Below are 15,813 nucleotides of genomic sequence, written 5' to 3' on the forward strand. Positions count from 1 at the left end.
TAATTTAGGTTAGGATTTATTTTACAGGTAAATTTGTACTTATTTTAACTAGGAAGTTATTAAATAGTTAATAACTATTTAATAACTATTGTACCTAGTTAAAATAAATACAAAGTTGCCTGTAAAATAAAAATTAGCTACAATGTAACGATTAGTTATATTGTAGCTAGTTTAGGGTTTATTTTATCAGTAAGTATTTAGTTTTAAATAGGAATAATTTATTTAATAGTAGTAAATTTATTTCGTTTTATTTAAATTATATTTAAATTAGGGGGTGTTAGGGTTAGACTTAGGTTTAGGGGTTAATAAATTTAATATAGTAGTGGCGACGTTGGGGCAGCAGATTAGGGGTTAATAAATGTAGTTAGGTGTCGGCGATGTTAGGAATGGCAGATTAGGGGTTAATAAAATTTAACTAGTGTTTGCGAGGCGGGAGTGCCGCGGTTTAGGGGTTAATACATTTATTAAAGTGGCGGCGATGTCCGGTCGGCAGATTAGGGGTTAAACATTTTAGTTAAGTGTTTCCGATGTGGGGGGGGCTCGGTTTAGGGGTTAATAGGTAGTTTATGGGTGTTAGTGTACTTTTTATCACTTTAGTTAAGAGCTTTATGTTCCGGCGTTAGCCCATAAAGATCTTAACTACTGACTTTTAAATGCGGTAGGAGTCTTGCCAGGAGAGGGTCTACCGCTCACTTTTTCAGGCGATCGTAATACCGGCATTAGGCAAATCCCATTAAAAAGATAGGATACACAATTGACGTAAGGGGATTTGCGGTATGCTAAAGTCGCTGAAAAAAAGTGAGCGGTAGACCCTCTCCTGCCTGACTCGTAATACCAGCGGGCGTTAAAAAGCAGCGTTGGGACCCCTCAACACTGCTTTTTAAGGCTAACTCAAGACTCGTAATCTAGGCGATAGTTCCCAAATGCTCAAGGATACAGCAACACATTTGTATTAAGTGGCTTCTTGTCTCTACAAACCCTGAGGCTTATTACACTTGTCATAGGGAAAACATTAAAGGAAACACTATTTCTTCCTTATATTTATTTTACTATTTAAGATTCATTTTAATGGAATGGTTTAAATTTTGGGTTGGTGAGGCTGATATCTTTTAAGGTTAGCAGTTAACTCCTGATCTGACCTAACTAATAATGCAAGATTAAAAATAGCTTAACTATGGGCCGGATGGTCTAAACTTCGTCGGATCAGATGTGGTTTTTCTCACCGACCCTCGCAGGGGCTGCCCTTGTGGAATTATTTAAAAAAGGGTCAGTTCCTGCTAGTTGCGAGATGTCTCCTATAGAATGTATAATAAAAAAATAATAAAAAGCTCTACCCTATACTAAATTACAAATAGCCCTTATAAGGGCCTTTTGTGGGGCATTGTCCCAAAGTAATCAGCTCTATTACCTGTAAAAAAAAGTACAATACCCTCCCCAACATTAAAAGCCACCACCCACACACCCAACCCTACTCTAAAACCCACCCAATACCCCCTTAATAAAACCGAACACTAACCACTTGAAGATCACCCTACCTTGAGAAGTCTTCACCCAGCTGGGCCGAAGTCCTCAGCGAAGCCGGGCGAAGTGGTCCTCCAGACGGGCAGAAGTCTTCATCCAAGCTGGCCAGAAGAGGTCCTTCAGACAGGCAGAATTTTTCATCCAGGCGGCATTTTCTATCTTCATCCATCTGGCATGGAGCGGATCCATCTTCAAGACATCCGACGCGGAGCATCCTCTTCAAACGAAGTCCAACTGAAGAATGAAGGTTCCTTTAAATGAAGTCATCCAAGATGGCGTCCCTTGAATTCCGATTGGCTGATAGAATTCTATCAGCCAATCGGAATTAAGGTAGAAAAAATCCTGATTGGAGTAGCCAATAGAATGCAAGCTCAATCCTATTGGCTGATTGCATCAGCCAATAGAATTTTTTTTACCTTAATTCCGATTGGCTGATAGAATTCTATCAGCCAATCGGAATTCAAGGGACGCCATCTTGGATGACGTAATTTAAAGGAACCTTCATTCTTCAGTTGGACTTCGTTTGAAGAGGATGCTCCGCATCAGATGTCTTGAAGATGGAGCCGCTCCGTGCCGGATGGATGAAGATAGAAGATGCCGCCTGGAGGTGGTTGCAGGTAGCTGCAGGTGCTGAGGATGCTCCGTGCCTCTGGGAGAGGCCCAAATCAATTTCCAACAGATGCACTGGTTTCCCTTGGCCATATCCAGGCTTGGGAACATGGATTACGATCCAGCATGGGAAGTCCGAGTTGCAGCCTAAAAGTGCACGGTGGCTGGTGCACGCCATTTCTACAAAAAACTCCCAGCTGATAAAATATCACTATTTCAAGATAAACCCTCTTTTATATCTAAGGCCTTACACCAGTGATTGTCAACTTCTTTACCTACTATACCCTACACCCAAAGGCCGTCTGTGGAGAGACTCTAAGCTCACCTGCACAAGAGCTGTCTTCTTGATTGAGCATACCTTCACGCCGTCATACAGGTCACAGATCGAGGATTCTGGCACTCACCTGGTTGAGTGCGCGGTGTACCTGGCGGGGGTCTCTCCGCTAGTTGGTGGTGTTGTCTGGGGCATTTGGAGTTCCCGGTGCAGGCGAGGAGGGAGTCTCCCTCTAGGGCTGAGAGTGGAGCGGTGGCGGCTTGGAGACCGACGCAAGGAATCTCGGCCCCCTGGTTGGGCAGACAGCGGAGGTGATCCCGCCCCCTTCAATCCGAGTCATCGAGGGGCGACGCAGTACATCGGCCCTGGTTGTGGTGTGCTCGGTCCCCCCCCTCGCCGAGGACCGGCACCTCTGCTGTGGAGGAGTACCAGGGCTGTTCGCTTGTCAGGCTGCAAGTTCCCCCTTGCAGAGGTTAGTCAGATTGGAAAGCAGTGGGGGTTTGCTGTGAGCGCAGGGCATCGAAGTCTGAACAGACCGGCAAGGCACCTGGGCAGAGTAACAGCGGCAAGGTACTGTACTTTGACATTTCTGAATATATGCTGGCCCGGATTAATTTCTATGGGTACACTGAACGTACATATACAGCCTGCTTAAGTGTCCTAAAGCCTTTCTCATTCCACCTATTGGGCCTTGTGGTTGGAGCCACAGAGTGTTTGGACAGCTTAAGACCGTCTGAAAAGATTGACTGTGAAGGCAGTAAAGACTCTGCTGTAAAAACATCATAATCTGAACTGAATTGCACTAGGAGAAAGTTGAGGACCGTTTATGCATGCATAGTCTGCCTTAACACAGTTCTCTCTATCTAGATGTTTGTTGGTATTATCTATATATTATCTATATATACCCCGTAGCAAGTACAAACCATCTCTTGTCTCAAATTACTGCTTTGGTTTGACTGCAGGCTGAAGGGAGATAAAATAAACATAAAAAGGTGATTACAGAAGGGCAATAGTTATTAGAATACAGTGGCTATATGTAACTCTCTCTTAATATCACCAAGGCTTCTATAGGTGTATCCTTGAGGAATTAATAACCTTAAATATTAGGCATTGGTCCACATCTTAGCAAATTAAGTTTAGAATTATATATTAGAGTGTTCAGACATACACAATCTGTATTGGGTATCAGCTATTGTGGGGTTCTAGATTGGAAACCGGGTACTCACATTGACACATATTTTTTTTTATTTTTTTTTGGCTTCTGTTTCACTTAATTAAAAGGGTTTAGAAGTAAAGGATAACTTTCCCACACCCTGGATTAAATTAAAACATTGAGATTTGAAGATTAACAGCGACTCTTGATTTAAAAAATTGTATCACTTTCTGGAGAATAAATTGTAATAATATATACTAAGAGCTAGTACTCAAAGCAGGGCTACACAAAGAGTTTCACTTAAAGACAAGCTACTAAGGTATTGTTAGTTTGTGTGTGTTTTTTTTTTTTTTTTTTTTTTTGCACTATTGTGCCAAATCTTCCAGTTAGATACCTAGCGCTTCTCAGATAAACATTGGTTGTACTCTATTCATGGATAAGTACATGCAGCAAAGGAGTTCTCCTTCCAATATGCCCCCCAAATCTAGAGAAAAGAAGGGGAGCAGCAGGAACTTGGACTCTAGCACGGTATCCCCTCTGGATAAGAGTGTCTCCAATCCCTCCCCCAATAATTTGATGGAATTTGCAGCTGAAGTAGCTAAAATATTGACGCCGCAATTTGATTTGATCAAACAGGAGATCAGAAATGAGATATCAAGCCTCACTTTGGAGGTTAGACAGTTTTCATCTAGGCTAGATGAAATAGAAAATCGGATCTCAGATTTAGAAGACAGACTTAATGTCAGTGATCCGATAATGGACACGCATAGCAAAGATATTCTCGCGTTGCAAGCCAAAGTGGAAGATCTTGAGGATCGTTCGAGGCGTAATAACCTCAAAGTAATTGGCTTCCCCGAGTCTTCTGAGTTTCAAGATTTGATGAATTTTGTCACTGTCACACTACCACAGGCCCTGCAGATCCCGGCTCCTGCTGCTCCCTTTCTGATTGAAAGGGTTCATAGGATAGGCCAAAGGCGCGAACAGACTGAGGTCTCGAGACCTAGGCCAGTAATCTTTAAATTTGTCAATTTTCAGGACAAATTAATATTTCTCAGGCGTTACAGGAAATGTGGTTCTCTCTCTCTGGGCTCACACAAACTATTATTGTTTCAGGATTTCTCTTCAGAAACGTTAACCAAAAGAAGAGATATGTCCTTTTTCTATGGGAGGCTACAGAAAGAGAACTACAATATTAGGTTAATTTACCCAGCAAAGCTAATAGTGCAGAAAGACGGCAGTACACACACTCTTAACAATGTCATGGAGGCCGAGACCTTTTGTAGGGAGGCAGGGGTCCCATGAGTAGGTCTTGAACACAATGGGAAGAAGGTTTTTGTTCATAGAATCTGAATATTTTTATTATTTATGAGTTAATGGAATGAGTAGTATGGTTCTGGAGTTTAAGAATAGGATAGTTGTAGAAATGGTATTTTTTATGTTGGTCTCGGGGTCCGTGTGGGTGCGGGTCGTGTCCAATTGTTGTGTTGTTTGTTTGTGTTTTTTTTTTTTTTTTTTTTTTTTTTTTTTTATCTCTCCCTCTCTGCTTCCTCTCTCTCTCCCCCCTACTCCCTCGCTTATCTCCCTCCTCCTCCCTGGGTTTTGGTCATGGTCCATTGTGGGGATGGGTCTCCATTGCATTAGGAAGAAAAATGCTGTGAATCCTTTTTTCCCACCATGATTGATATTAGATCAGTAAGATGAATAGTACCGATGATGATGAAGAGTACTGATGATGTTTAATCTTAGCTTCTTGTCTTGGAATATAGGGGGCATCAATTCACCTATTAAAAGAAAAACTGTAATAAAACATTTGGGTAAATTCAATCCGGATATAGTCTTTCTACAAGAATTGCATCTTGAAGCTAGTGAAATACCTAAACTTAAATCTAAGTGGGTGGGAGAAGTGGTGGCAGCGCCATTTACTTCCAGAAAGAGGGGGGTGGCAATATTATTGAGTCGTAAGCTAGAATACAGGATAGGTAATGTTGAACGTGACTCTGAAGGGAGATTTTTAATATTGGAGTTGGAAATTAAAGGCATTAAATATACACTTTGTAATATATATGGCCCTAATCAAGTTGACCAAACTTTTTGGTCCGTCCTATTGGTAAAATTACACAGCTTCATAGGAGCGAATCTAATTATCGCAGGTGATCTTAACTTACTAGCAGATCCCTTTTTGGATAACTCTAATAACAAGATGATAAACAGCAGAGGAAAAAAAATGAGAATATTTCAGAGATTATGTTCTCATCTGGGGATGGTTGATTTATGGCGAGTTCAGAATCCGGATGTGCGTTCTTATACCTGCATTTCGCATGCGCAGCGATCTTTTTCCAGACTAGACTATTTTTTGATTTCAGAAACCATGCTAACGCAGAGCTGGACCACCAGAATTGAAGACATAGCTATTTCGGACCATGCGGTTATTGTATTGGGGCTTAGGGCCGCAGGAGGACGGCCTGGTCAGAACTACATTTCTTTCCCTAGATATCTGAGTAATAATATTAAATTTCAGAATTTTCTTCGATTGAAATGGGCTGAATATCTCAATAATAATCATAATTATATAGATAAGACTGAGATATTCTGGGAGGCTTCTAAAGCCGTTCTACGCGGAGAGATTAAGTCCTATACACTTTACCTGTCAAAAAGTAGTAGTATAGGGGCTAGACAATTAGCTAACCGCGTGAAGAATACATATAGAGCGTATATTACTAGGCACACGAAAGAGTGTTGGGATGCCTATGTCACAGCGAAGACACTCCGGGATTTATTCCTGAAACAGGTTAGTGCCCAGGAAGAACTCAGAATGAAAGCAAGGTATGGAGGGTTCACGGGTAGATCAGCAAAGTTTCTAGCAAGGTTAACTAAATCTTCTCCGAGATACGCAATTACCGCTATTAAACAAGGAACCTTGAGATACACAAGTCATACTGATATAGAAAAAGTATTCTTTGACTTTTTCCAGGATCTATATACTCAAGAGCCTATTAATCTACAGAAAAAAGAGACATTTTGGGGGAAGATTAAAACCCCACGTATATCTATAGAAGCTAGAGATGCCATCAATGCTCCTATAACGGAAGAAGAAATAGTGTGGGCAATTAAAAACGCGAAACCTAATAAAGCAGCTGGTCCAGATGCCCTACCTATAGAATACTATAGAATCCTCCAACCCCAGGTGCTTCCTATATTAGTTAAGTTATTTAATTCTTATTTTTCCGAGAATACGAGTTGTTCCACATCCTTCACAGCTGCAAATATCTCACTGATCCTTAAAAAGGGGAAAGACCCTGAATTACCAAGTTCCTATAGACCTATTTCGGTTTTAAATACCGACTACAAGTTGCTTGCGTCTATCATAGCCCTACGATTGAAACCTTATATGGGCGATTTAATTCATGAGAATCAGTCTGGCTTTATGCATGGTCGTAAGTCGACAAGGAATATAAGGAAATTATTAATCCTGATTGAATCTTTTTGGAATATATATAAAACTGAGGAATCTTATGGAAGCATTGACAAGGCTATTTTGACAGTTGACGCAGAAAAGGCTTTCGACAGGGTCAGTTGGGATCATTTGTTTTCTACATTGGACGAATTTGGGTTTTCGGGTCCCTTTAACAATTATATACGTTTAATCTACAGTACCCCCTCCTCTGCGGTAATTATTAATAATACCTCTACTCAGCGATTCAATTTATTCAGAGGGACTAGACAGGGCTGCCCACTTTCCCCCTTCTTGTTTAATCTCAGTATAGAACCACTGGCTATTCTAATACGGCAAGAACTAGAGGGTATTTCATTAGCGCGCGAGAAGTTGATTCTTCTTCTCTACGCAGATGATCTCCTCCTATTCCTATCTAATCTTGCAGTGTCATTACCTATCCTACAGAGTATCACCCAAGAGTTCGGGGAAATATCAGGATTTAAGATTAATACATCTAAATCTGAGCTTATGTGGATAGATAAAAATCCCGCACTGCAGCTGAATCACCCTTTTAGGGAAGTCCCGCAGATTACATATTTGGGTTTACGACTATCTAGGAACCCGGAGGAATGGTATGGACTAAATTATAGGTCAGTATTGGACTCCTGTAAGAGTAAACTAGATGAATGGACTAGGCTTCCTATTTCACTAACAGCCCGGGTGACGCTGATTAAAACAATCATCTTTCCAAAGCTCCTCTATATTATGCAAAACATTCCATGGTTCCTACATAAGAGAGACATTACTATATATAATAAGGCCTGTTCCAAATTTTTATGGAATGGCAAAAGACCGCGGATTGCTGTAGGTAGGCTTATGAACTCTAAGACATCAGCAGGTTTGGCACTCCCCGATATTCAGACATATAACCTGGTCATAATAGCTAGATTCGCATTTGATTGGTTGACTGGGAAGGAGCAAATCACGTCATTTATGTGGGAATCACAGCTCGTGGCCCCATTTAAATTGAAAGCTCTGTTACACTGTCCACTCACCTCACTTCCTTCTAATATATTTTACTTAGACACCCTGAAAAACGTCATTATTGCCTGGCAAAGACTATGCGCAGAAATGGGCAACTCACCCTATGTTTCACAATATCTACCTATAGCGGGGAACCCAGAATTTAGTCCTGGCCTCTTAAATCGGATATTCATAGACTGGGAATCTAAAGGCCTCCAAACCTTATGTCAGATGCGGGACACGGGAGGGCATACATTATTATTCCAAGAAATTATATCTCGGTTTGATATAGGGCCACGGGAGTTCTATGCCTACCTCCAAGTTAGACACTTTCTCCAAGAGATAATCACGAAATATGGGAATGATTGGTCCCTGGGCGAGCTGCAGTCTAGGATTTCAATGTACGCCGCAGGAATATATGCAATTTCCCCTTTATATTTACTATTAAAGCAGAAATCATCAAAAGCGCAAGTAGACGAGATGGTTGGTAGATGGGCTAATCTATTCTCGGATTTAGATGAGCAGAGTATTATTGAGAGCTTTAAAATAACGCAACAGCCCTGGGTCCCGACATCTTGGAGAGAGTCCCAGATAAAAATCGGGTTACGGAGATATCTTACGCCTGCGGTGTTAGCTAAATGGTATAAAATAAAAGCTCTTTGCCCTAGATGTTCAAATACTGGTGCTGATCTCTTCCATTGTTTATGGAGTTGCCCCAAGGTATTGCAATATTGGGGGAAAATCATATTTTGGATGACAGTTGTTTTGAAGGTGGATTATAAAATATCCCCAGTCGAGATTTTTTTTCTGGTAAAATATCGGCATACAATTAAGAATCATAACTTGATAAATACTATCATACTAACTGCACGGAGTCTTATTTTTAAGACATGGAAAGCAGCTGCTTTACCTACAATGGCACAATTTAAAAGGGCTTTGACTGATCAGTTCATAATAGAACAAATTAACTTACCCTACCCACAAGAAAAACATCTAGTAGTATTCTTTAAGAAATGGGAGATATTTTTAAGATCATTACCCTTATTGCATCAAAAAAAATTAATTAAACCTTTTAGTAATTCGGAATATTTACAGGTGAACATCTTGGCAGGTCACTTCCCTGGCGAATGGGCAATGGACACTGAGTGAGTGCTTGGGGGTGGGGTGGGGATGGGGGTGGGGGGTAGAGAGGAGCGTCTCCCATCTCCCTTTTTTTTTTTTTAATTTTTTTTTTCTTGTTCTTTGTTTTTTTTTTTGTTTTTTTTTTTTTGTTTTTTTGTTGTTTTGTGTGCTGGGTTGGGGGATTTGACTTTCTGGCTATATTGTATATTTGATCACCGTGCATATAATGTGGGGATAGAAGACGAGATAAGCACTGAGTCGAAGAAAGCATAACTAGTTTACCCAGGGCTAGTTGGTTATACTACACAATTTCACCCAACTCTTAATGTTCACTTTAATAGAGGGTAATAAGAACTGTTTTTTTAATTAGCCATGGACACTATTGGCTCTTTGGTTAGGTTTTTAGTTGTTGTTGATATCTAATGATGTATGGATTTGTGTATAATCAATGTTGTTTACTACTTTTAGGTTAAGAAAGAAGGTAATTTGTTTAGTGTAAATGTTTTCTCATATTTTAATACACGGACATATATGTTTCTATATAGTGGGGTTTTTTTACACAGCACTTTATTCATTTTTCCCCCACTAAGGACTTATGATGAATATGTTTTTCTTTGGTTCACAAAATGTATAGCCTATGATGTACGATATTAACTTGATTATTGTATGTATGTTTTTGTTTTTGCTTTTTTCTTTTGTCACCGTATTGGGACAAAGTATTTGTTTGTAATTATGTGGAAACTCAATAAAAAGAGAATAAAAAAAAAAAAAAAAAGAAGATGCCGCCTGGATGAAAACTTCTGCCCGTCTGGAGGACCTCTTCTGGCCAGCTTGGATGAAGACTTCTGCCTGTCTGGAGGACCACTTCGCCCGGCTTCGTTGAGGACTTCGGCCCGGCTGGGTGAAGACTTCTCAAGGTAGGGTGATCTTCAAGGGGTTAGTGTTAGGTTTTATTAAGGGGGTATTGAGTGGGTTTTAGAGTAGGGTTGGGTGTGTGGGTGGTGGGTTTTAATGTTGGGGGGTATTGTACTTTTTTTACAGGTAATAGAGCTGATTACTTTGGGGCAATGCCCCGCAAAAGGCCCTTTTAAGGGCTATTTGTAATTTAGTATAGGGTAGGGCTTTTTATTATTTTGGGGGGCTTTTTTATTTTATTAGGGGGATTAGATTAGGTGTAATTAGTTTAAAAAACTTGTAATTATTTTATTATTTTCTGTAATTTAGTGTTTGTTTTTTTTCGTACTTTAGATAATTTTTTTTAAATTGTATTTAATTGTATTTAGTTTAGGTAATTAATTTAATTATAGTGTAGTGTTAGGTGTAATTGTAACTTAGGTTAGGATTTATTTTACAGGTAAATTTGAATTTATTTTAACTAGGTAGCTATTAAATAGTTACTAACTATTTAATAACTATTCTACCTAGTTAAAATAAATACAAAGTTGCCTGTAAAATAAAAATCAACCCTGGCTAGCTACAATATAACTATTAGTTATATTGTAGCTATCTTAGGGTTTATTTTAATAGGTAAGTATTTAGTTTTAAATAGGAATAATTTAGTTAATGATAGTTATTTTATTTCGATTTATTTAAATTATATTTAAGTTAGGGGGTGTTAGGGTTAGACTTAGGTTTAGGGATTAATACATTTAATATAGTTGGGGCGGCAGATTAGGGGTTAATAAATGTAGGTAGGTGTCGGCGATGTTAGGGACGGCAGATTAGGGGTTAATAAAATTTAACTAGTGTTTGCGATGCGGGAGGGCGGCGGTTTAGGGGTTAATATATTTTTTTATTGTTTGTGATGTGGGGGGGGCTCGGTTTACGGGTTAATAGGTAGTTTATGGGTGTTAGTATACTTTTTAGCACTTTAGTTAAGAGTTTTATGTTACGGCGTTAGCCCATAAAACTCTTAACTACTGACTTTTAAATGCGGTATCAGTCTTGACAGGAGAGGCTGTACCACTCACTTTTTGGAAGACTCGTAATACCGGCTTTATGCAAGTCCCATTGAAAATATAGGATACGCAATTGACGTAAGTGGATTTGCGGTATTTTCGAGTCTGACCAAAAAAGTGAGCGGTACACCTGTACCTGCAAGATTCGTAATATCAGCGTTAGGAAAAAACAGCGTTGGGACCTCTCAATGCTGCTTTTTAAGGCTAACGCACAACTTGTAATCTAGCCGACTATTTTTTCCTGCTTATTTTAGTGTGAATGTATGATTTTTAAATTACGATTTTCATTGTGTATACATCTCCTCCACATACGAAAATGCAGTATATGTCCCATAGCAATAACACCCTGTTTTTAGGTTAAATAATTCCACCAGGGAAATAGAAGTACTTGTGAGTATTCTTAAATAAGCTCGCCAGCCCTAGAGACCTTTAGATCATCTGGCCCTAAAACTCTTAGTAAAAAAGAGAAAGTTATAAAGATTCAAATGTTTTATGACAAGTTACTTAAAGGAACATAATATGCTAAATCACTTGAAAGTGATGCAGCATAAGTTTTAAAATCTGACATGAGAATATCACTTGAACAGCTCTATGTAAAAAAAAAAACCTACTGTCCAGCTGTAGGTTGAAGAAAAAAAAATTCAATCAGCATCAAAAGTGCTGAGATCATGCCTTGCTTTAGTGTGACCTCATGAGATTTTGCTGAAATCTTGCAAGTTTTCATATTAAACTTCCTTAAACTGAATAGGGAAATAGCATGACTGCACCTGCACATGCCAGATGCACGCTACCTTGCAAGTCCGGGGACTAGCATACTGATTGGCTGCTTCAAGTCATTTTAAGGTAAATTACTTCCTTTTTTACATAGAGATGTTCAGGTGATATTTTCTAGTCAGCTTTTTAGAAATATGCTGCCTCACTTTTCAGTGCTGACTCATATTTGCAAGGGTTTGGTAAAACCTGATACCTTCTTCAACAAGTAAACTTAGATAGGCTCATAAGAGCTCAGGAGCATGCACATATCTTTAGCACTTGTTTGCAATAATGTATAACATTACTAAAAACATTATTGCAAACACTGCTGCCATAGATTGCTAAACACCTACCTAGGTTTTCTTTTCAACAACAAACAAATAGAACAAAGCAAATTTGATAATAGAAGCCAGTTGGAAAGGGTTTTTTTTTAATTGCATTCTCTATCTAAATCATGAAAGTTTAATTGTGACTTTGCTGTTGCCTATATTTGCATATATGTATTATTATTACCTGCTAATCGCTATCATCATCTGAGGGTCTGTAACAGTGTCTGTATTAGCCAGGTTCCTAATAACACCATCCATCAGCTCCAGTGGGATGTATTGCACCAAGCATGCCAGAGAATTTGAAGGACCTTGTGCCTCCTCTGTAAAGAAATAGAATATAAATACAAATAACAATGTACTGATGACATAAATTGTTTTATAAGGAAATTGAGCAAGTATGCCAATATAATTATTAGAAATTAGGTCACTTAATTAAAGACCTCAGATATCACAATAAATCATGTACACTTGTTAATAAAATATTTTAGAAAATATATACAGGCTCCATGTATAAACAGCTTAATCTGCTCCGGAGAACTTGCAGGGCAGGTTCGCTCATGCGAGCCTGCTACCCACAATGAAAGAAGCAGCGGCCATTAGACGCTGGAATTTGAGAGACAATTTCGTATACACCCACGTACAGCCCATTTTACGGAAAAACAATTCTGCTTTGTATTTTGTACTTATAAGTACGAGATTCTATGTGTTTATTGCACATCCAGTTTACTTAAATTAAAATTTAAGCTGTGTATATTTAATATGATTTATTCCTGTGTAACCTACATACAAATTTTACGTTTTTGATCAAATACGAGTTTTGGTGGACAAAATTTGTTACGATTTTGGATGCACCTAAACAATAAAAAATGTTCCTGTGTATTTTTGTGTGAATGGTTCAATTATCCATTTTGTATGATTTTTAAATGACTGTTTTCATTGTGCATTTTTATAATGTATGCACCTCCTCCCTATATGAAAATGCAGGATACGCCCCTTAGCAGACACACTGTTTTCAATAAATATAAAATAGACATAATTGCCAGCATTCTTATAGAATCTCATTAGCCTAGAGATCTTCATAGAATTGGGCGCAGTGTGTTAACTGTGCCTGGTCACATTTTTAGCTCTGTCTGCTTAGGTCATTGCAGAACTCAGAACTGCCCTGTATTTTGCAGCTTAGCTACAGTTGAGTCCTAATTTCTCCTGGATATATACGTCTTACCTATAAATATCCCAAAGGGAATCTGGGAATCTCTGACCGCCCATTCCATGCCAGAAAAACACCAACCACACTGTACTGCCCACTCTGAGTCCAGCCATAAAACGACAGTTTCTCATTTTAGCCCCTAGCTTCACAGTCCCAGTAGTATCCAGAAATTGTACAGAGGTATGTATGTTAGTGAGATGTGACAAGCAGGTGCTCCCTGTACAGTGGGAAGTTTCTTGTGTTTATTACTTACAAAGCTAAACATTTTATTTGTGAAGCCAGAGAGAAGGGATGGGGGAATTACTCTCATTCTACATATCACTGCTCTTTTTACTAGATTAGTGGGTTTCATGTCCCTTTAACATAATAATTATTTCTCACTTTTTATATGTATTTGCATGTGTATGAAATAGTTGATAGTCTGATATATTTATTTTAACAAGCTAATCATTGGAATATATTAATGCCATCAATAATAGTATACTCCACATTTAACCCCCACATATTAAAAATGAAATTATTGCAATTATAGTAGAACTGGATGAAAATTGTTACCTGTTGTAGAGATAATAGCAAAGAGTTCCTTTAGGGATGAAAGTAAAGAGGAGGACTGCAACCTCCAGATTTTCTGTAGAAGGCCACTAACTCTGCTGATTTGGTCCAGATATTGCAATATGCCATCCTCTGCTTGGGTTGTACAATAGAACTGCCCAATGCATCTAATCAGCTGTTGGCAGAAGAGCACTTGTTGTTTTCCCACAGGAATACATTGTGAATACTGAGATAGGAGCTTGCTGATTCTCACACAAAGCTGAAGACCTGGTCTTTCACAGACTATTCGAAGAACTTCTATCCTGAGTAGCCTGAAGATTTCTTCTGCTGTTGGTTTGTTCAAAACAAACTGAAGCCCATGATATATATAATCCAAAATGTAGACATTTCTCTTCCCAACTGTTGTGTATCCCTCCTGAAGAAGGCTCAGGATAAACCTGACGTTAAAAAATTCTTCAAATTCATCGGGGTGGTAAATGCCGTAGACTTCCAGAAGTTCTCTTGCAGTTTCCCTTGCAAACTGGGAGTCACCCACAAAGAAGAGTTTGGTGGAGAGTTCGAGCATGCACCAGCACTGTTCACTGTCCATGGTTTGCTTCGAAGCTTCAACAACTCTCTTTGCTAAGCTCTGCTTTACGTACATTGGATATGATGACTCCATGACTGCTTCTAATATCTTATCCATTGCTTTTGGATTCTGGAATACAGTTAGAGGTTGAATAATTTCATGGCTTTAGCTAGATGAAAAATATATAACAAGCTGGCTGCCCGAGATAACTTCAATGCATTGTTATACAATGCATTACAGCGCTCTCCACCAGACAAGAGTATAAAGGAACACGGTTGTAATATTTCATTAGTATATATTTGTTTTCTTTAAAATTTGTTAGTGCGTTTCGTCGGATATTCGTTACGTAAAACTAAATAAATATCTATGTTGTTGTCACAAATATGCATTTGTAATTAAATGAATACACGTCTACTAGAGAGGCATTGGGGGCAGATGAAGCTGGAAGGACTGATTTTTTTAAAATAATATGTATAGTGTATATTAGCAATAATCATTGTATTTCATAAGATCTGCATTCATAATAAATGTTTTGAAAACATTCAGAATTGCTATTTTGTTAGCACACCGTTCACATTATGCAGTACAAGGAGATACCCCTTGAAACGCCAGAATATGAAGAAGTGCAGCCCGCACTTTAGCCATATGGCAGCAGTGGAATTATTGCTGTTTTCAGACTTAAAACTGAATGAAAAGTGGGCAATATAAATCACGGTTAAGTGTATTGGAACATTTTATTTTGTTTACACTACATAATTAAATATTTTATGGGGGAAATTCAATTTTGATTGCAATGTCACTTTCTTCTCAATAATGTCCAACCCTTTTAAGTAAGAGGTCACATTATAATTGTTAAAAAAAAGATGTATGGCTAGTAGCTCTTCATTCCACAGTATAGTTTTTGATTGGTTTACTGAATATTCAAATAGGCAGAACACAGATCATTAGATAAAAGGGAGCCTGTCCCAAAATTATCAAAAATAATGTAATACATCATTTCAGATTAGGATAAAGACAAACCTTTATTTTACACCATAAAAACAAATTTGTATGATGCACACAAATAGTGTCAGAGCATCAAAGCTTATGTGTTTAAGGCTTGATGTTACTATTTTTATCTTGTATTGAAAGCTATATTAGATAACCAGACAGGAAGGTGAGAAAAGGTGCCCCATTGGCTATTGTATGGCCAGCGGATCTTCATTCCACAGTACAGTTTCTGATTGGCTTAGATAGTCAAAATTAAACTCATGATTTATATAGAGCATGTAATTTTAGGCAACTTTCCAATTTACTTCTATTATCAAATTT

General features: G+C 38.5%; 1 protein-coding gene across 1 annotated transcript in view; it reads right to left on the reverse strand.

Moving 5' to 3' along the window:
* USP35 (ubiquitin specific peptidase 35) overlaps positions 1–14,619 on the reverse strand; it is a 124,609-nt gene extending 109,990 nt beyond the window's left edge. Inside the window, exons 1-2 of the mRNA XM_053705077.1 lie at positions 13,938–14,619; positions 12,360–12,495 (exon numbers count right to left, since the gene is read on the reverse strand). Coding sequence (XP_053561052.1) covers positions 12,360–12,495; positions 13,938–14,619 — 818 coding nt within the window. The remainder of the gene's footprint in view (positions 1–12,359; positions 12,496–13,937) is intronic.
* Between the last annotated feature and the right edge of the window lie 1,194 nt (positions 14,620–15,813).

Source organism: Bombina bombina, chromosome 3 (genome assembly GCF_027579735.1).
Source record: "Bombina bombina isolate aBomBom1 chromosome 3, aBomBom1.pri, whole genome shotgun sequence".
In the NCBI taxonomy this organism is placed as follows: domain Eukaryota; kingdom Metazoa; phylum Chordata; class Amphibia; order Anura; family Bombinatoridae; genus Bombina; species Bombina bombina.